Source organism: Bombus huntii, chromosome 11 (assembly GCF_024542735.1).
Source record: "Bombus huntii isolate Logan2020A chromosome 11, iyBomHunt1.1, whole genome shotgun sequence".
Lineage (NCBI taxonomy): Eukaryota > Metazoa > Arthropoda > Insecta > Hymenoptera > Apidae > Bombus > Bombus huntii.
The window spans coordinates 5217286-5237733 of NC_066248.1; the positions used below are offsets into that span (position 1 = coordinate 5217286).

Consider the following 20448-nt stretch of genomic DNA (forward strand, 5'->3'; position numbering starts at 1 on the left):
CATAAAAGGATTAAATTATTGTATATTTTTCTTCTGGGTGAACTAAAACATTTCGTCGAAAAGTTTATTTGAATAATTGTTATAGCACCTTAAAGTTTATTTTTCTTTTTAAAACAACACATTTCTGTCTAAAGTAAGTGGTCCCTTGTTGGTTTTGCGCAAAAACGTTTTAATCGAATCAGGTTGCATTTTAATGGGCTCGTCGGACGCACGCAATTTTATTTCCTAATATCTTACGTTTTCTGGGAAATTAAGGTGATCGAATCTTTTCAATGGCATCGTACGTATTTTATAACGTTGCGACAAACTATTGCTTCGACAGGTATTTCGACTTTAAAGACAAGGAAAGAGGCGAAGCGGTATCTTTGAGTTCACGTTGTCTTCGTCTTTCGTACGTTAAATTTGACAACTGAGTAATCGCAGTAGACGAACGGCGATAAAATGAAGAAAATAAAACAGTCATTTCGTTACAACTTAATTCTATGTCATAACTTTTATTTCCAATGTTACACACTTTTCAAAGTGGTCGCGACAGCTAACTGGTTAACAGTTTGTACTTTTTCGCAATTATCGAAACTCTTTATGAAAAAAACGCGTGGTTAATCTCTGACTATAAAACGAATCAGTGCGACTGTCGTCCCGAGAAGAAATGACAAAATGCTTGGTCGATGAGACGGGCTCTTCCGTCATCGTTTCGCTATACTTTCGTATTTACTTTCGTATCTTAATAGTTTAGCGCAACGTGTCCCCTTCGAACGTCTTCGAAGACTATAAATACACGGACAGGTAAGCACGGCCAGAGTCAGTCGTTGATACAGAGAAATATTTTCTGGGAAAATGTCCACCGTAACCGAAGCAACCCCAGCGCGAAGGTTCTTCACTGACCTACGCAACAGATCACGCCCGTTCATTCAACGTGAATCACAGGTTCGAATTCTAAATACGCGGCCCACGTTCGCAGATGCGATACTATTGAAAAACCGAGAATTCTGACGCATCGCAGGTAAATTTAGTGCAACGTCCTCGATCGAAGGCGGAGGGGGCGGTGCGAGCGTACGCGAGCGATCCGTGTCGTTGCTAGCCGACTCGTAGCTTGTGTTTGTAGCTCGTCGTTATAAATGTCAGCGGTGACGTCGTCGTTCATTGATCACATCCAACCACCTACAAACGTAACTAATTCGTCGTCGTTGTTTCTTCGACGCCGGAGCTGATTCCTTTTACGGTTTCGCGGATCGGACGTCGGTCAGTTGGAACTCGCGAGCGACGTTACGCTAAAAGAAGAATGAGCGGAACGTAGCTCGGAACCGTGCGACCTTCCACTTTTGCGTACTGTCGGCGAATCTCACGTTGGGTGTTTGGAATTTCGGGTCGTTCGACAGATTCGTAGGGAAGTTGCAATTCGAGAATCGCTAAATTTTCACTGAAAACTGGCCGATGTTCGAACTGCTGGAACTTGACGAGAAGAAAAAAGATGGTCTACTCGGGTTCGTTTTAAAGAGCACAGAGTGTGCTTTCGCAGCTTCGAACTTAATTCTCCGGTTATAGCTTCGACACCGCGACGGTACAGTTTTCGTCTGCGAACGGCGAGAAAATATCGTAACTCGACTGTTTACTGTCTTCGTCTTGTTGTCTTAATTGTCGATTGTCTTTGTAAAGGGGAGATTCGTCAATTGCCTGGATTTGTCAATTTTGAGAAGAAGAGCGACTTTAGTTTCGTACTTCGTTTGAAGAGATCTTTGGCCTTTTAAAACGAGTCCAGACAGGCCGTTGCGCGATTTTCTTCGCGAGATCGCTACGAGTTGAATATGGACGATCGTTCGGTGAAAATTCAGCGATCCTTCGACTTTGTTGTGGCGAAGCGTAGGATTGAAATTTCATCGAATGGTATGCGCAGAGATAATATTTATCGGGTAGCTTCAACGTAAAATTCTTAGAATTGGCATGGAAATAACGCGATTCGCTAGTATGTACGTGCGATACCATTGCGTGGTTCTGATTATCAATGGCGATTCATCGAACAAATCACGGGATGTTTACGACGAAGGTCTGCTGTTAAGATGTGCTCGTCGACGCAGTAAAAATATTTGTCAGCACGTGAGAAAATATTTGGATCAAAGGTTATGAATAAATTTTGTTTTGCTTGCACACCGGCCTCGATGTTGCAGGCAGATTCTCTTACTCGACCAATTAAAATAGCGTTTAATTCTCGCATCTCGCATTTCCTGTTAATTCCTCTTCCAGATATTATGTTCTGCATTAACATTCTACAATTTACATCTCAAATCCAATGTTCTCCAATCTGTACATACCGCTAACACGTCGCTCACATTCCGTATATCGCAAATTGTAGTATCGTGGACGGGGGATGTCGGGCGAATTATAAACAAGCGGTTGCGGAACACGAGGCTAAGACAAAAGACAAGGGTTTGCAAAGGGACATAAACGAATTAACATTCATTGTGAGTTGAGAAGTCAGAGAGTGGGAGTTGCGTTATCGAGAGAGCGTTGGATCCGTGCTGACGAGAGCTTTAAATTAATAATTATCTAGTTGTCTTAATTATAATACGTTATTGCGATTAGTTCACGTTTAAACAAACATCGTTTCCTGTTTAATCAACATCTGTTGTCTAATCCATTTATTGTAAGTAAACTAATCGTAGTATTGATCCTACAGTATGTTCGCCACTTTGCCTATAAATTAATTCGTAATTAACGGCCTTGTCGGTCTACGAATGTTCGAGCCAAGCACTGGTTCTAATTTTCTTGGTTAATTGTACGGCATAAATATTGCAGCAGTTTATAAAAAATTAGAAACGATTTAATTGAACCGAGGCGGTGCAGCGTGTCTGACATATGATGGACGCTTTCACTTGGACTCAGACGTACATATTCTCGGAATAAATCTCAAGAAAGTTGGTATCGACGATCTAAGTATTAAATATTTACACTGTTGATATTTGCAGTTCTAATTTTTCCATTGAATATAACGCAGATAAGAATGTTTCGTACTTGATATATAGACGCGGGATTTATGCGATTGTCCGAGTCTGATTTATGGCAGATAATTCCACTTTCTGCGCACGGATTTGCACGTACGTTTGGATAGGGTACAATTATGAGACAGGTGCTTCGTTACAACAGAATGACGAAACTTGCGTCTACGTATGTACGTGCATACGTTGCGTCTCGTAGACACACTGTGCAGATCTCAGAAAGATATTTATACAGCTTCGAATATATTAGCTTGTCCGGAAAGTGTCTTTATTTCGCAAACCTGTTTTTTACAACAATGTACAACAAGTCTGTCGCGGTGTTTATCTCGACAGAAGAAAATGGATCGTACGTAATTCGACAAACTATTATGAAACAAGAAACGTCTATTATTTCCTCATAAAACGACAAAAGCTAATAATTTTCGGACAAGCTAATAATAACGTTACACGTAATGTGTATCGATAAATGAAATATATTTCGACACTTTCTATTTCAACAACGCCTCGCTTGTACGTTTTACGCCTTCTATTTAATCGGAGTTGTCTTAAGATGAAAATTAGAAAATTACAAGCGCGCGCGATCTGTCGTCGACGCATTTGAAGTTTCTTTGACAAAGGTAGTACGTGTGTGATAGATACACGTGTCTGATAGAGCACTGGAATTATCTACGTGAGCACGTTGCACACGATAGCGTCGCGTAGGAGACACAAGAAATCACTAAATTAACTGATCGAACGTCTCGTAAGTTAACAAATTCGCACTTTTAGATATGACAGTAACATTTATTGTACGAATCCAACAGAGTAGCGGTGCAGAGTGTTATAACAGAGTGCGTACGGTTGAGAATCTTGCAACAGAGTGCGTCGAGTGCTGATTTTGGGTAGGTTTGTATGTTTCGGTAGGTTTGAGCCCTGTGGAGTAGTCGTCACCGGACGTCAGTCACAGGTGGCTATCCTGTTACTGTCTTCTCGGCTTGGGACTCGATGACTGTGGCCTGCAGAAGGTTTGTCAAGCGTGGTTATCCTATTATTGTTTTATGGCCCTGTGACAATAGCCTTGCGATGCTGTTTTTACGAGAAAACCTTCTAAAGTTTTCCTTCTTATTATTATTTAATTTGCACTTTACAATTTGTCCAGCTGGACATCTGGTAAATGACTTCCAAAGTGTATCCTAAACCAAGTGAAAATAAATCAGCAGAGTTGAATCAAGAAATCTTGCATGAAAAACAATCTTGAAAGATTGAAGCGAGTACGAAGTATTTCAAGCAAATAATGAGAAAGCTCGACAAATCTAGAGGATTTGGAGATCTTAAAAAAGAAATGTACAAAAGACCATAAACTTTGTATTATTCTTCGATTCGAATTAAAGAAGAAACCCGAAAATAACAGGAAGAAGCCTCGAGAGAAGCTTGAGCGAGTGGTCGTTGGTGTTTCGATAAAACTATACGATACGACAAGCGCCAAGAGGAATCCCGCGACGATGAACCACGCGAAAATCACGCGCCACGTCCTTCCGTGCTCATAAAAAAGCTTCTAAAATTAATTTTAAGGAATTTGACACGGCACGGCGCTTTATCGAGCTTCTCGCCGGCGACCTTCACGATGGCGATGCTCCTGCACGTTTCTCTCGTCGTTCATCGTCTGACTCGCGCTGTCGCGAACTGAGAAAGTGGAAATAATAAGCGAAAACGTTCGGAACGCGAAGTTAATGTAACGTAACCAGGCGGGATCAGAGCTGGAGCACGTGTAGGATATAAATAATTCAAAAATGTGGTCGTGTCGCTCGTGCAATGTTCCACTGTTCCTGAACGGAGGTACGGCGGTGTCTTTGTCAGCGCGGAAATTTCTACCTTCCGATTCGTCGTTCAACCAGACGACAAACTCGTCTAGAAAATTCCTTTTCCGCTTTGTAGATAAGTTTTGGTATCGCAAAATGCTACGGCATTTGTGTCGTTTCTCGCGTTTCGTACGCTAAACTTTTCTCCAATTAAAGCTCGAATGTATAGACTTTCCAATTGGTTGTTTACAGACGTAGATATTTTGGTATTTCTTTTTGTGTTTTTTTTTTAGGTCTGTACGTATGTGCGTGTCAGCTTAAAGAAATAAAATTGACCTCGAAATGTTTGAAACGCCTTCGCTTCCGGACCGGACTCACGCGCCACGTGACGTACCATTAAAAAGCGTTTAATTTTACCTGACGAATTTTTCTCCACCTTCTGTCGCCTCAGCTCTTCCGATTACGGAGAAACCTAGAAACGATATCGATATCGATATTTAATTAAATCTGATCTTCTTTTTTTTTTGTATATCTCTTTACTAGAAGAAAAGCTAGAAGAAAGACAGAGGTTTATCATGTTTTTAGAAAAGCTTATATTTACCATATAATGTTATATTATTATACTAACACGTACATAACGACGCGTACAACGATACGATATTTATCCTGGCGGTAATTTTCGAGCCACCGTGACGATCGTAGAATTAAAAGCGACGTCGTAAAAACTGGGCTGTCGCGGCTGTAGTTTGCAATTATCGCGAGTTTACAATTATACAATTAGAGTGGTGCGTGAGACATTCTGAACAGGTAATTCTCGAATTTGTCACAGTTCGAGGTTTCCGACGCTCGCAGCACTCGAATGTTTCTCGCCGCGTTCCTTATTCTTTGGTTTCTTCTTAATTTCGCGAACTGCGCAGCAAATTCGACAGCAGCTGGCAACCACCACCGAATCCCGAAGTAATTAGGCGAATCAGCGTCAACGTGCTTACATAATCGCTGTAGATTCGAGTCGTAAAACGTTGCGAGACGACACCCTCTGCCACCTCGAACGACCAATACACGAACACGCGGACGACAAACTCAATTGCACCGAATTGCTTCGCAACAAGAAGAGGAGGCAGTCGTTATAAATAAATTTGAGGCAGCTCGGTGCGTCTCGTAGAAAAATCTCGACCGTCTATTCGCGAAAGAAGCACAGAGTTTCTAGCGTTTTTCGCGTGGTTCCTCGTGCTCGACCCTGATTATTTATAGGTGGTAGAATTTGCATCGGGAAAGGTAAATAACGATATCGTCGATCTTACGTCGATAATAATATTTTCTAATATTCTAATCTTCTGATATTCTCAATCGTTAGACGATAACGTCTGACGAACGTCTGACGAAGCGATAATCAGAAAATTGGTAATCGGAACAAGAAACAACTTTTAATAATTTACGAGGATGCGAATAAACTGGATAACATTAGGACGTTTTCATAACGAGATGAATAGCAACGATCGACGTAAGTTTGTCGAAATAGCGAACGAAGTAAGTTTATTGAGAATTATTCAAAGTATATATGTTTATGCTGGACGTTTTATTTTGAAATTAGAGAAGGAACAGTGAAATTAACGAAATACGAGGAATATGGTTTATTTTTCGTAAGAGAAATTCGAGCAACCTCGGACGATAAAAAGGGGAAGTTATGCGAGCCATCTGGAGAAGGTCGAGTGCTGGCGCCTAACCAAGGTCACGGATAGAGGAATTTACGACCTTTCGAGTGTTCGACGAACCCTCTTTTGTGCCTCCGCTTCGAATACCTTTCACAGATTTCACCTGCCTGCTATTATATAAAATGTTCCATTGTTGATTGTAAACAGAAGTTGGTACCTAGAACTTTAATGAATAGAAAGTCTCATTCATGGCTCGATTTAAAGAAAACATTTTGGCTTTGTGTGGCTCGTTAAGCGTTTCGCTCCGCTATTATTATTTTGTTCACAGCAGATACGAGTTTACACACTTACGCTCACGTAAATAAATAATTCGTCGTTCGAAGGATTTATTTATAAAACGGCAGGTTTTATTCTATTTATCGAAGGAACATCCGCCGGTGAAGTAAATCGTTCTTTTTTCCTCTTCTGTTTTTTGAGATAGAAATATTGATTTATTTATAAAGTAGCAGATTTTAATCTGTTCGTCGAAGGAATAATTTATCTCGATGGAAGATATCAATCTTTTAACATTTAATACATCTCGATTTAATATATCGATTTCCAAAGTACATAACACATTTTGTCCTATTAAAAATGTATTTTATTGCTATCCAAATGTTTATTTGACATGTATATAATCATTTTATCTTCTTCAAATTTACGAAATAATTTCTTTCGTAAACGATTTCCCCTATCCACGAATTACTCGAAAATGAAGTTACGTATTTCCTCTTATTGTGCCTTTCTGTATCTTTGCCCGGTAAACATCAACAAGATATACATTGTACACTTTTGTCTCTCCTTATTTGTATAAAACAATACATTATAAAATAGCCTACCTACCGAAAAAAAAAAAAAATAATAAATTGCATCCCACAAGTTTGTCCGAAAATGAAACATTCCAAGTTACATATTTCATCTTATCGCGTGTCGCTACTTCTTCATTAGTCACGGTAAACGTTTCAATTTCTCCGAGAAACTGTGAAACGATGAGCCAGTTCATTCTACGATGATGGTTCTATGCATTTGGACGGAAATATTCGCACAAATTGGACACGGAATGGTCGCCTTCTATTTTGAATGAGTAAGTGGCACCGATCCAGGTGAGAGCTAATCGTTAATCGCGAATACCATTCGTGACTAATGCAACCATCACTGCCAAATCTCTCTCTCTCTCTCTCTCTCTCCATACATTTATATATATCAAATAGCCGGTAGCTAACGCTTGAAAATGGTCGTATCTCGATGGACGCGTGTCGTTGACACTGTGTTTAGCGTCTCGACGTTATTGTTTCGAATTCCTCGAGTTGCTGCCCGCTGGCATGCACCGTCTTCTTGGTGGGTGTAAATTTCTATGCAGCGTGACGAGTCGTTCAATCTTCAAGTTGCAATTTCACGCACGATGCTCGCACGTGTCGTTCTGTCGCAAGACGAGCGTATCGTAGGTAGAGTTGAAGCTTTGCGCACAGTGTTCGCGAGACGCGTTTAATTACGCTGAAATAGCAGCTGTGACGGTGATTACAGAAGGAAACGTGGATCTTTGGTCGATTTTTCAATTTTCAGATTCCCCTTCATTTTATCCTGAAGTTCCCGAGCGTTGAGTTATCGAACCGTGGAAATTGTACGAATGTACAGATCGACACGAGTCTCGAGTCTCTCAGCTCTGAAACTCGAATCTTCGAGCTGTTGATTCTTAAAATCTCAATCTTTGGATCTTTCAATTCTATTTTCCATCCTTAAAGTTTCTTCGAATTTTTGTTATTTACTTCGTTGCGACGATGTTTGGAGCATCGAGCCGCTGGTCTGCCCAGGAACCCGCGATCCTTCGTTTCTGCAAATTTTCGAACTATCGATCCTTTGATCCTACGAGTCGTCAAATTCTAAGCTTTCGAGTCTCCGCTTGCTGGACCCTGCGAGCCAAGCGACAAGACGCTCAGCCGATTCGAATACAACCGGAAATCAAGCGAAACAACTTGTCAAATTTGTCGATATTTTCGAACTGGATTTATAGGTTTGTCAAAGTAGACGTATCCGTAGAATTTGATACAGCAAGAATAGCAGGGGACGGTTTACGATAAAAGCGACTGAAAGAAGACACGTTTCGACGTTGATGACAAGACGTCGACGAAAATATCGACGACGCGTCGAACAGGGACCGGACTTGTCGAAATAACAGACGAATCGTGGCGGTAGCTGAAAGACAGGCGGACGTCGAGCAGACGCGGAAACCGCGACGATGGCTGTATGCTATTTAGGGACCGCGAACGATATTTTCGCTCTTCCACGTCACGTTTTTGGCTTCCACGAGATGCTTGATCGACGATCTTTCGTACCGTGGCTTTTCATTGACCGACTTTGCATTTGCTGTGGCGGATATCCGTTCCTCGAGATAAATAAATAACGTGTTTCCAGATAGAACAGAGTGTTCTGTGAATGGAAACTTCTGCCGTACGATGGTTTCTCGAAACTCGCGTAAAACTTCAGAATCAATGAAACATTAAGGCCACACAAGAATATTTTTACGAATATCTCGTGAACATTTCTGTTTCCGATTCAAGAATAATTTGAACAATTCTGAAAAATGTCCGATAAGTCGTACGATATCGAATTCGTGCGATGGAGAATTTTTTCTTAAGTAAATCGACGTTGCCTTGCTATCGATCGATGTTGAATTCAAAGAATCGTAGAAAAATTACGATTGCGATCGAAGTACGCGAGTCCAATCTGTTTCGTGCCATGACGTCCGACTACGATGTCTTATTCCACTTATCTAAACGCCGAGACTCGTTCCATTTGTTTAAAGACGAGAAGAAACGCGGGGCTACTCCACTTTTACGATCCGCGGAACATTCTGCCGAACTCGTCTGACCACGATTCTTATTCTACTTAATAGCTCAAGGTCGGATACGGTTCCTATTCTACTGGCCTGATCGAAATCAACGGGAACTCCGCTTTTTTATTTATTTCTCTTTTAGCGAGGTTTAATTTACAGTTGCAAGAAAATTATTAGAACGTCGGTGCGGGTATTCTTTTCGATTATTTGATCGATCGATCAGATTATGATTAATTTAAACGTAGCACGCAAATCGAGACGAATAGTTAATTCTGTTTTACGCAGTGAAAGATGAAAGGAAGGTTTCTGGAGCAATATCTTTATTTTCCTGCGAATACAGTTTCGTTACGTGTATGTATATATTTATATGTATATATATATATATATATATATATATGTATATTTGGCTTAACAATACGTTCATAAATACGTGAATATAACATTTACATGCGTTTCCCATCTTTTGCTTTTTAGTCTGTTCAAATATACATAAATAGCGCTATTCGATGCTCGACGAGCGACGATATAAATCGTCTGATTGATCAAATAAAAGATGCGTCTGATATTAATAAAAAAAGAGAAACGTTAGAACAGAGTATAATGAGACTAGCGAGTCAATCGTTCAATTGCATTTATTCATTGATCACGTTCAAAGTATCCTCTCTTTCCTTTTCTTTTCTTCTTTCTTTTCTTTTTTTTTTAATATACCTCGTTCAAATTGCACATTAATTATAATTAGGATTAATTTCACTCGATATCTCGAGTTTTAACAACTATGCTTTCGCCATTTTCAGAGATCACCGAAAAGAAATAAATAAAACAAAAGCGTTCAACAAAGAAACCTTTCGCCATCGTTAAAAATTCGTCGAAGAAGAGATTCTAAAATTAATATCCAGTTTATCGTAGATTCGATTTTACCAGGTAATTTCCATAAATATAGATACCAATATATTTAAATATTTAAATATTGTAAATTAACTTATCAATTATACGGATCGATCGGATGATGCGACGCGTACAATATCACTGGAAAATTACATGTCTCCGTGTAATTCGTCTTTTTCCATCGACAGCATTACAATTACGTATAATTACATATTACGATCTCTAATTCGCTCGAAGACGAACGTCTTTCAGAACGTTCTTTTACCGCAAGTAGTACACGTACCATCGCTATACGCTAGAAACTATATGTACAAATCCTACTGACGATTACTTAGGGCTTACGAGATTATGCTACTTATATTAAAAGAGAAATTCTTTCTTTACGAAATATGTACTTATCGTTATAGACGTTCTATCTTATTGCGAAATTTTTGCCTTGCTTCCAACACTATGACACTTCTGCGATCACTTTGTCTATTTTCGTTTTAGTTAGAAAAAACAAACAAAAGGAAAAGAATCAACCCTCCTGCGGAGTCATGAAAAATGAACTAAAATTTGTATACGTAGATCCTTCTCTTCCCTTTTTCTTCCTTTTTTTGCTTCTTTCAGATACCTGTCGGTATGGTACGTGGAAATATAAAACAATAACAAGTTCTGATACATTATAGCGATACAATAAACGATAACGAACGTAAAAGCAACAATAAAGCGTTACAAATGATAAATGAAAAATATACAAATGTCGATTGTTCGTAGAATTCTCCAAGGAAATAATACATCAAATATTCTCTCTCATTCGATCCTTATACAAGACCTACTCGTCTTTTTTTTTTTTCTTTTTTCAGTAGATTTTGTATAAAATGAACATTTACGAACAATTATACACGGAATATCAATATTACTGTGATATCATATGCACACGCATATTTATATTAAATATATATTATATATATATATATATATATATATATATTAGGCAATATAATATTAATAGTCAAAACACGATTCATCATTTGTTATTCTTGACAAATCTTTTCACATGTTTGTAATCATTTTATCGAACCAGAAAGGTATACATAAATAAAAAGAAATCAGAAGATGAAACTGCGGATGAAATAAAGTATCGAGAATGCGATAATACTATGGAAACTATCGTCGAATAAATTTGAATTGAACGGTCGAATTTTCTTACATGACTATATCTACTTTACTTTCTAATGAACATTTCTAATGTTTCAGTGTGTGTTATACGTTGCGTGTATATCTGCGTTTATACATATAATTATTATTATCACGCGTATCATTACGTATAATTACTGTACAACAGCGTCGTCTTCTTTTTACACGATCCACATACATGAAAAATTGATACGCGCTAACCGTAAGTTCGTGCGTGTGAGCTTATATTCTCTGTAAAAATATATATATATATATATGTATATATGTATATATTATATACGTGGATATTTGTCAATATTCGCTTAAAACATACAATAAAATGTCTCCGCGTAAGAAAAACGTATGGACGGCAGAAGTGGCGCGTTTCGATCGCATATACACGAGAGATAAATACAAAATTAGAAGAGTGGAATAACGCGTGAGAGAAATTGGATTTTGTCTCAGAGAGATACAAATGAAATTACGATAAATTATGTTAATCGTATTACAACGACGATGTGTTAATTTGTACGTACACAACTGGCCGAAAGCTTGGAATCTTTGCACGATCTCGTTGAACGTATGCGTTCAACGATATATCAACTTGCTTTAGAAAATTCTTTAGTCGAGGTTCTCAAGAGGTTTGATCAATGTTCTTAGTCAATCTATTTAATTCGAATCACATCGAATTAATAACAGTGTCAACAAGAGGTTTGATGTAATAGAGCTTGAACTAACTGGATTGAAATTTCTGGCCAGTAGTGTATATATGCAGGGTACTAAAAAATGTAGCAGTCGAGCAAGCAGCATATATTTGATCAAAAGTTATCGAAAGAAATAAAAATATCTGAATAAAAAGGAGCACAAAATTATTCGCTTGATGGTCAGAAAATAGTTTTAGCTATGAATGTTACTCTGATGGAGTAACAGACTTAACTAGGTCAATGTTTAAAACATCTAAAGCGAGCTGTTACGACTGTTCGCTTATTACAAAATCAAATAAAATAAGCTAGTACAACTAGTATTACATAATTGTAGACAAGCATATGATGTCACTCGGCAATAATAAATAAAAGGATGTCGTTGTAGTTTTACAAGCATAGAGTGCCAATAAATCTCTGCTATTATGTTAGAAGATAAAACTTATTAAAATAGTAGTTTAAAAAATAGTACAACTTTGAAACTTTGTATTCCTGCAGCTATTTGCTTATTAAGATGTTTTGCTTGTTTCGATGCCTTTAAGATTTGACTGCAACGTCTTTTAACATCCTGCATGTCAATAGATAATTATTTCTTCCTCTTGTTTTAAGATGTTTAAAAGTAAAGTAACTAATTATAGGATAGCACTTGGAATCTCATGAATGCAAAGATATAACTTGAATTTAATTACAGATACGTAACGATGATAGTAGTCTTATTAGGTATTATAATTAGCAACAATAATAGTGATATCAATAATAATGATTCGATGTGAATAGTGGCGATCTACTCGCATGAAACGAATAAAGATTGCTTAGAGAGTAGGTGCAAATAAAGTGTATGCAACTAATTCTACCATACGAAATGGACAATTATCATACAAATACCTTTTTTAGGAACTTGAAATTCTATGATAACGCGCCTCGTGAATGTTTATCGTATCCAAATGAAATTTAAGATCGTGCAACATCAAGATCTTAAGAAGAAAGTTAATAAAGAATGACCGATATTGCTTTGTACACTTTTAATAAATAGACATTTTTGATAAATTATTCACGTTTAGTTGAAGGTCTTCCTAGTTTCTGTCCCATTGAAAAGTCCATTTTACTTTTTAAAGAATATATCTATTTTTCTACGTGATACGTTTTGTCTTTAGATAGTGAATGTGTAGATCGACAATGAATGAAAATATATAGGCTGTACATAGAATATAATCGATAAATTAAACCAAAGATATGATTTGACTGGAACATCGATCGTTAGATTTTTTTCTCTTAATGTAGTGCGAATATTCCTTCGATAATAATAATAGTAGTAACAATAATAATAATAATAATAATAATAATAGTAATAATATTGATAATATTCTGTACATGAGTATAAATAACGTAAAAATGATTGGAACGATAAGTTACGATCCTTGATTGTAGTTGATGGGTGTGATTTTGAAATCATTCTGATTTAAAAAGAGATAATAGGTATATATGTATTGATACAAGTTGAAAAATTTCATCTTTAACGTTAAATTTAATTCATTTTGTACAATATTTTACACTTAATAACGTTATTTTCGCTACAGCTTTTCATGTTTTCTACAACAAGAAAAATAATAAAATCTTTGAATTACCACCCATCAACTAATGAATTCTTTATACCCTCAATGTCTTTAACGCAAAGGAGCACGTATAATTTCCTAACCGATGAAATGGAAATTCTAAGTCCTACTACATTACATCTAGTTTGAGTTTGTAAGATCTATCCGTTCCTATTGATCATCATAGTCTTCGTCCTACATAGTATATCGTAATAACATATAAAATACAGTTACAGAGTTATTTGACGATATGTATATTATAGATATATTACCAAACACATTGTATATAATTTCATAGTTGAAGAAAATGGAGACGGAATATGTCACGAAGGCACAAGAAGGTCCTGACTGCATAGATGTTCAACGGATAGAATATTTTTCCGTTAAGAAAGTAATCATTCGTCGCAATCTCGATAAAAGTGCAACGTGTACTCCGAGTAATCGACACCGTGTTTATTCTTGCAGATATTCTGTAACAGAGAAATCGAAAGAAGAGAGAAATTATAATATTTATGAACATTTTGAGAGAAAACAGATTTAATTTGAAATGACAGGATTAATTACTTCTTGCGGCTGTACAGTAGGTACACGAAACCTCAACGTTCTCCTGAGATAATGAGCAACATCGAGGGGAAAGGATTGATCTCCCCGTTGGTTGTTACTTTCAATGTCAATCTTCAGCTGAGCCTGTTGTTGCATCGTGTATTTCCGGCCACAAATTAGAGACTCATCGACGCCAGGACTTGTTGGCGAGGAGCACTGTTGCACTACTTGGCCGTACCAAGGCATTCCACTGAAGCACAAGCGAAGAATCAGATTATAATTAAACATGCAGAATATTCCAATGTGAAACATATTCAGAATCATACTTTTATTTATTCTGTTACTTACTGCACCGCATTTAGATATATTTTATTTCACTTACAATTTTTTTTATTTTATTAGTATCTTAATAGTCTAAAAAAGTTATGAACTTACATAAAATGTAACGTGAGTTGAACGTCCGGCATATATTTGGACAAAGGAATGATGCAAGATATATTATTCGGCGTATCCTGCGAGGACGCGGAACAATACTTTTGATCGAGCGAAGTATTAAAGCTTTCTGCCACTATCCACAACTGTGGCTTTGGTTCTGGTGGTAACGATCCGGCAGCGTTGCTGGCAACTTCCGCCCAATCTCCACTACCGGTTTCTCTTCTTGTTCTTTTATGCAGATATTTGTAATTGTTCTGTAACAAATAGAATAATTTCTTACGCTATCTAAAACGATCTTTAACATAAAAAATTAACTGATGTTTCTCTTACTTCTTTTACAAGTGTCTGCGTGCTTGGATCAGACGGGCTGATACCATTTTGGAAACTTTTGCTTATTTTACGCTTCTCCTCGTACACGTTCAATGGCTGTTCTATGTGATCTGCTAAAAAATAAAATAGGAATTTCTTGTTTGCGTACATCAACGGGAAACTATTTCTTATTGCGTCGTATTAGTATATCCGGGAAAACAATTTTAGAGACAAAGTAACATGAGACTTACAGATTGATTTCTTCTCCGGAGGATGATCAGGTTGAGGATCCTCGAACTGATGAATCTTGGCTGTACAACAGAATATCTAAAGCACAATATATATGCATTTAAAATACAAGCATTAAAAGGAATAAGACAAAATAAAAGATTCGATTCGAGAAAATGTTACCTGACAGGGATTTTCAAACTCGCTAAAGTGTCTAGGACAATTCGACGGTCTACCTAGTGGAATTGGACCTTTGTTCAAGGACGAGTCCACTTCCGATCCTTGATCGTTCTCATCCACGTTACTGGGAATAGCACCGGCGCCATGTCTACCCAACCAGTTTCCAGGAAATTCGCTAAAATAATTTAACACGACACATTGAAATATCTCAAACTTCAAGGGAATAAAGGATACTGTAAATTGCTTACATCGATAATTTTTAATAATTATTAGTAAATAATAAAGCAAGGAATAATTAAAATTATTAATAATTACAAACCTATTTTTCTCAAGTTTTGGTTGCGGCCCAGAATGACTAATAGGATACCAAGTAATTTCTTGAGAGTAAAGCTGTTGTTTCGTATGAGGCGCTTGCGTGGAGAACGCGTTGGTTTTCACAGACAAACTACTGTCCAAGCCTCTACTATGGGATCCGTGCTTGGTATACGAAGACGACAATGTACTATCTAACAACGAATTGTACCGAGGATCGTAATTAGGCGTACTCGACGCTGTCGACGGATGTACTGGTCTTATAGCCAACATTCCATTGCTAGCTACCGCGGTCCACTCGAGGCTGCTACGTTTCTGATATTCTAAGAAGTATAACGTCGCCATTGCTACTAAGCTGAAATTGAAATACACTCGATCAAACACTCAAGTCATTTGTTTAGTACAAGAGCATATACAAGTTGTATGTAAGAAATTTTAATTACCAAAACGCCATAATAAGGATAAGTATAACAATGATAATCTGGATAAACTTATTACTGCACAGAAGTTCGTCCTCCCGTTCGCTCTTCTTTCCTTTACCTTGTACGGTAGTTTTACTATTGATAGAGGATGAGTATTTGTTACTTGATATACTAGAGATTGTACTAATCGAACTTTTCAGACTGTCGCCCCTCTTCAGCTTCGCCAGCCGCTTGTTTATTCGCTCCAGTTGGTCTATGCGAGTTTCCAAGCTATCCGTTACCTGACAAATTTCACAAAATCTCAGCACGCTGTCTGACGACGAGTTCAAATAAAAATTACAAAAATAAGGATACCAGAGGAATTAAAAAAGATATAGGAATAATAAGTAGAGGATAAAGATAGAAGGAAAAGAAGTTGAAGGATGAAAAGTTTGGATGAGCATCTTACTTTACACAGTTCTTTTACAGCACCAACATTCTCCATGAATATCCTCTCCTTGTTCACCATTAGAAAGTTTTCGATTCTCTGGCCATTTGGAAGGACAATGTCCCCAGCTGGCAGCACAGCTTCCGGCAATATCTGCTGTACTTCCTGCGCTATGACACCCGTGTCTTCTTGTTGCTTGATACCCAAACCAGAATGCTGTGCAAATTCTGGCGCGTATCTATAACGAACTACTCTCAACTGTTGCACGTTTCGCAATTGTTCACGCGTGTCCACTTCCTGTACGTTTTGTTTCGCCCGTGCATCACTGGGTTGAACAATATGGCCAGTCACCTGTGAACATTATTCATTAGCAATGGCTCCATTGTTAAGTCGTCATATCTGTGCTACAGCATTGTAACTAAATGACAGTACTTTCATATTGCCATGGACAACCAAAGCTTCGTCAGGCCTATCCGTGTTAATTCCAACTCGGCCGGCATGGTAAACGCTATCCGGTGCTGCTCCTCTTTGCCAACCACCTTCAGCGCCAACGCCACTGCCTTCCGACTCGAATTGGCCGGGATTACTTGCCTGCATCGTTTCATTTCGTGACAAATTTTATTTTAAAAAATATTTCTGCCTAACAGCTTTTTATAAAACTTTGTCTATCTATCGGCTATTTTCAGAAAACATCGTCTTTAATCCTGACAAATTCTTTTCCTTTTTATTTCCTATCTTTACAAATAGGAGAAGGACGATACGACCGAAGTGTGGTGAATTTAACACAGTTGTTACTCTTCGCTAAAGAAATAAAAATATTCTACAATTTCTTCGGTAAGATTTATAGCTCGTAACAGGATAAAAGCGCGTCTGCTTGTTTCTACGACAAGTTAAGTGGCAGATTGAATCCGGATGATATCGTAATTAGAGATATAATTACCCTGACGATTATTCTTTCGGACGCATGAGCTACCACCTGATAGCTGGCTTGGTCAGCGGTGTGTGCGTGCAGGCCAACAACTAAATGGAAATATCTTTGATCCGGATTCGGTTTCCCTTTCTTTCGCATATTGTTGCTGGTCGTCTCGCTGAAGTGAAGACGGCCAACGGTTACTTTTGTAACACGCTCGCCGCCTAGTTCCACCCTGAAAGCAGCTCTATTTTAGTGTAACGTAACCATTTTAATAGTTTCCGTGAGAAAGCGGCTAGAATTTCGCACCAAAGATTCCGAAACGTTTTTGCTTCATGATTTTCACATCGCGTGTGATATTAAAATGTGAAACAAAAAAAGAATAATGCACACTGTTCGATCGATTCATGTGGAATCGTTGTAAATTTGCCTGTGTACTTACGTCACTGGATGGAACGGTTTCTTGCTCCTGTCGCTTTGACTTTGCTCCACTCTGATAGTCTGCGTCGGAGACTCAACTTTGACGCCGTAAAAGTGTAGCTGAAAACTGCTTATCTTCTTCAAACCTTCACCGGTTCGAACGAATATAGCTTCACCTTGGAGCTGAGCGTGGCAAGTAATCTGAAGATATTTCATGTAATTACATTCGCTGATTTCATTGTCTCAAATAATATATAAGAAAAGTATTGTTAACCCAAAGTGTGATTAATGTAACGCGAGTGGTACAGATTGCGGATTTTTATGCAAATTCACACGTTTGAGAATATCGTTGGAAGAGTAGGACTTGGGTACATTATTTACCTATCGAATATTATAAAAAGCGCTATACTTTGAATATTTCATGTATCTTTTGATACTATGATATCGTATAAACGACATATTGTTAATCTAAATGGTATTCAACGGTTATTTTGTTAAATTCTTTTGGAACTCTCATACCTGAAAGTGATTTTTCTTCTGGCACACAAACGCGTCGTCGGAATTGCTGAAATTGAACCCCTTGTCCGCGTCTACTCGGTAATGAGGAACTGGAAGTTCCTTCAGATTATGATCGCATAGAACGTGCCAGGAAGTTTGCTGAAAGGGATGAAATCGGATGCACTGATAGCTGGCATCTATATAGCTATTGTCTGCCACTTCGTCGCCATCGAGAACTGCACTGCTGCTACTGCAACTGTGCTCCACGGTACCCAGTTCAGGTTCCTGGAGAGATAAAAATGTATCAGATCGGTCGATGATACTTTTTCAATCATCTTTCAAATATTTACGAGCGTAAAATACATTTTCACTTGTATTCTCTGTCTATCTACTTATACTCCAAGATGTAGAATTCTAATACGTTGAATCCGGAAATAAAGACCACAGGAAGGAAATATAATTCAGTTCACACGTTTAATTAAATACGAACAATCAAGTACTACAATTTTTCTGTTACGTTGATAAAGATCGAAGAATAAACGATAAATCCATGAAATTACAAGGTGTTGCGTGTAAAAAATGATGGATGATGTTTAAGCGATTCAGAAGTGGGAAAAATTATTCTTCCAAACTGGAGATTAAATAAAAACACGATTTTAGCAACATAGTACGCGGATTGATAGAAAGTAATATCGCTCTCTAACGACAACAAACAAAAGATATACTTTATTATATTCTTTTCCTGTAGTCGTCGAATCACAGTTTCTTAAGTATCTAATTACTTTAGTATAATCATGACAGTAAAAAAATTTTACTCGTTGCACCTGCTTCACATGGACAAGACCATCCTGGCTCAATTTTCTCTTCTTGGGTGCCGATTGTAACGACGAGTACAACGTGTTCATGTTACCAGGGCTGTGCTCGTGTGGTAGAGGTACTAAAGTCTGACCTATCGGTTGTTGCGATTGGATATTCGGCGTTCCTGGGCCGAGGTGAGACGTCAGCACTGTATGAGTTAGCAGCATCGAATCCGTGGAGGATGTTAAAGTCCTCGGGGAGGACGGTAGTAAATTTGGTGCATAATTTGCCTGATTGCCTTGGTGATGAAGAAGCATCTCCTGAAGAGCTACCTTTTGATCTGCAATTGCGCACGATTTTTGACAATTTTTCACAAAATACTTTAAATATCGTCGTAAATATTAACTAAGTGTCGCGGCACGCGAGTCAGGACAATTCAAATCTTGTTGTTGTTTTGCCTTGTTGTTTTGTTCAGTTCATCGAACAGTGTCGAAGAGCATCAACGTGCGAACAAGTATCGAAGTGATCTACAGAGTTTTTCCGCGTATTTATCGGGTATTTATTTCGCAATTTATATTTGTACCAGCGACTCACAATTCATCTGTAATTTATTTATTTATTTGGAAATATATTTAACGGATCGCGACAGCGATAATTCGCTTTCGTTATTTCGCTCAACCAAATGACGACTAATCCTCCACATAAGTATGTTTACCAAATATATTCCGAGTATCATTGTTACGAGACGTTCAACCTTTTAGCCTACGGTATCGTGTGAGAAACGTGTTTGTTACGTCGATGTTATTGATTTATCATTTACTTCAAGAGAGTACCTTCTTTCTTGTCGATCAATTGGTAGTAATTATTTATCAAACATCTTGCAAAATAAAATTAGCCACCGACCATGTTGTCGCTTATGGCACGCGCTATTGGAACTTAAAACGTAAGCCAAGTGGTTGATACATAAAGAGAGAAAGTTGGAATATTTTTATGAACTTGTAGTTAGATGTAGGAATATATATCGATCAAACATCGAACACAGCGTCGTTGAATATTTAACAGAATATTTTTTACAACTTACGCGGTGAATGTACATGTTGTGTGTCGTTGTGACCTGGCGGAGAATACGGTGGTTCGCTGCCGCTGTCCGGTGGGCTTTCTGGCAAAGCATGTCTACAACAAAACAGCCAGCTAAAGCGTTTCAAACTTCTGAATAATTCTCAGATTCGGAGTAATTTCATCCTACCAATCGTGAGTATGAATCAATGTTAGAACGTCAGTACGAATGATTTATTTATCGCAAAATTTCTAATTTCCTTAATAGCCTCTTCTCTA

At 37.9% G+C, this 20448-nt stretch overlaps 1 protein-coding gene and 1 long non-coding RNA gene across 7 annotated transcripts in view; one reads left to right on the forward strand and one right to left on the reverse strand.

Annotated features, from left to right (window-relative positions):
* The first annotated feature begins 5372 nt into the window (after positions 1 to 5372).
* Positions 5373 to 7328, forward strand: LOC126871477 (uncharacterized). The gene is made up of 2 exons (XR_007691661.1): positions 5373 to 6272; positions 6363 to 7328. It is a non-coding gene; the product is annotated as an uncharacterized LOC126871477 (long non-coding RNA).
* A 2270-nt stretch (positions 7329 to 9598) lies between these two features.
* LOC126871416 (myelin regulatory factor-like protein) overlaps positions 9599 to 20448 on the reverse strand; it is a 69021-nt gene continuing 58171 nt past the window's right edge. For 3 of the 6 annotated variants that reach the window (XM_050630206.1, XM_050630203.1, XM_050630207.1), the window contains 15 exons: positions 20195 to 20286; positions 19131 to 19453; positions 18337 to 18600; positions 17840 to 18018; positions 17428 to 17632; positions 16920 to 17078; positions 16509 to 16838; positions 16082 to 16341; positions 15646 to 15993; positions 15330 to 15501; positions 15170 to 15245; positions 14940 to 15052; positions 14610 to 14863; positions 14196 to 14424; positions 9599 to 14101 (listed from right to left, as the gene is read on the reverse strand). In XM_050630206.1, the coding sequence (XP_050486163.1) occupies positions 14027 to 14101; positions 14196 to 14424; positions 14610 to 14863; positions 14940 to 15052; positions 15170 to 15245; positions 15330 to 15501; positions 15646 to 15993; positions 16082 to 16341; positions 16509 to 16838; positions 16920 to 17078; positions 17428 to 17632; positions 17840 to 18018; positions 18337 to 18600; positions 19131 to 19453; positions 20195 to 20286 (3079 nt within the window). In that variant the 3' untranslated portion in view covers positions 9599 to 14026. The remainder of the gene's footprint in view (positions 14102 to 14195; positions 14425 to 14609; positions 14864 to 14939; positions 15053 to 15169; positions 15246 to 15329; positions 15502 to 15645; positions 15994 to 16081; positions 16342 to 16508; positions 16839 to 16919; positions 17079 to 17427; positions 17633 to 17839; positions 18019 to 18336; positions 18601 to 19130; positions 19454 to 20194; positions 20287 to 20448) is intronic. The other 3 variants (XR_007691646.1, XM_050630204.1, XM_050630205.1) reach the window with 3 other exon arrangements.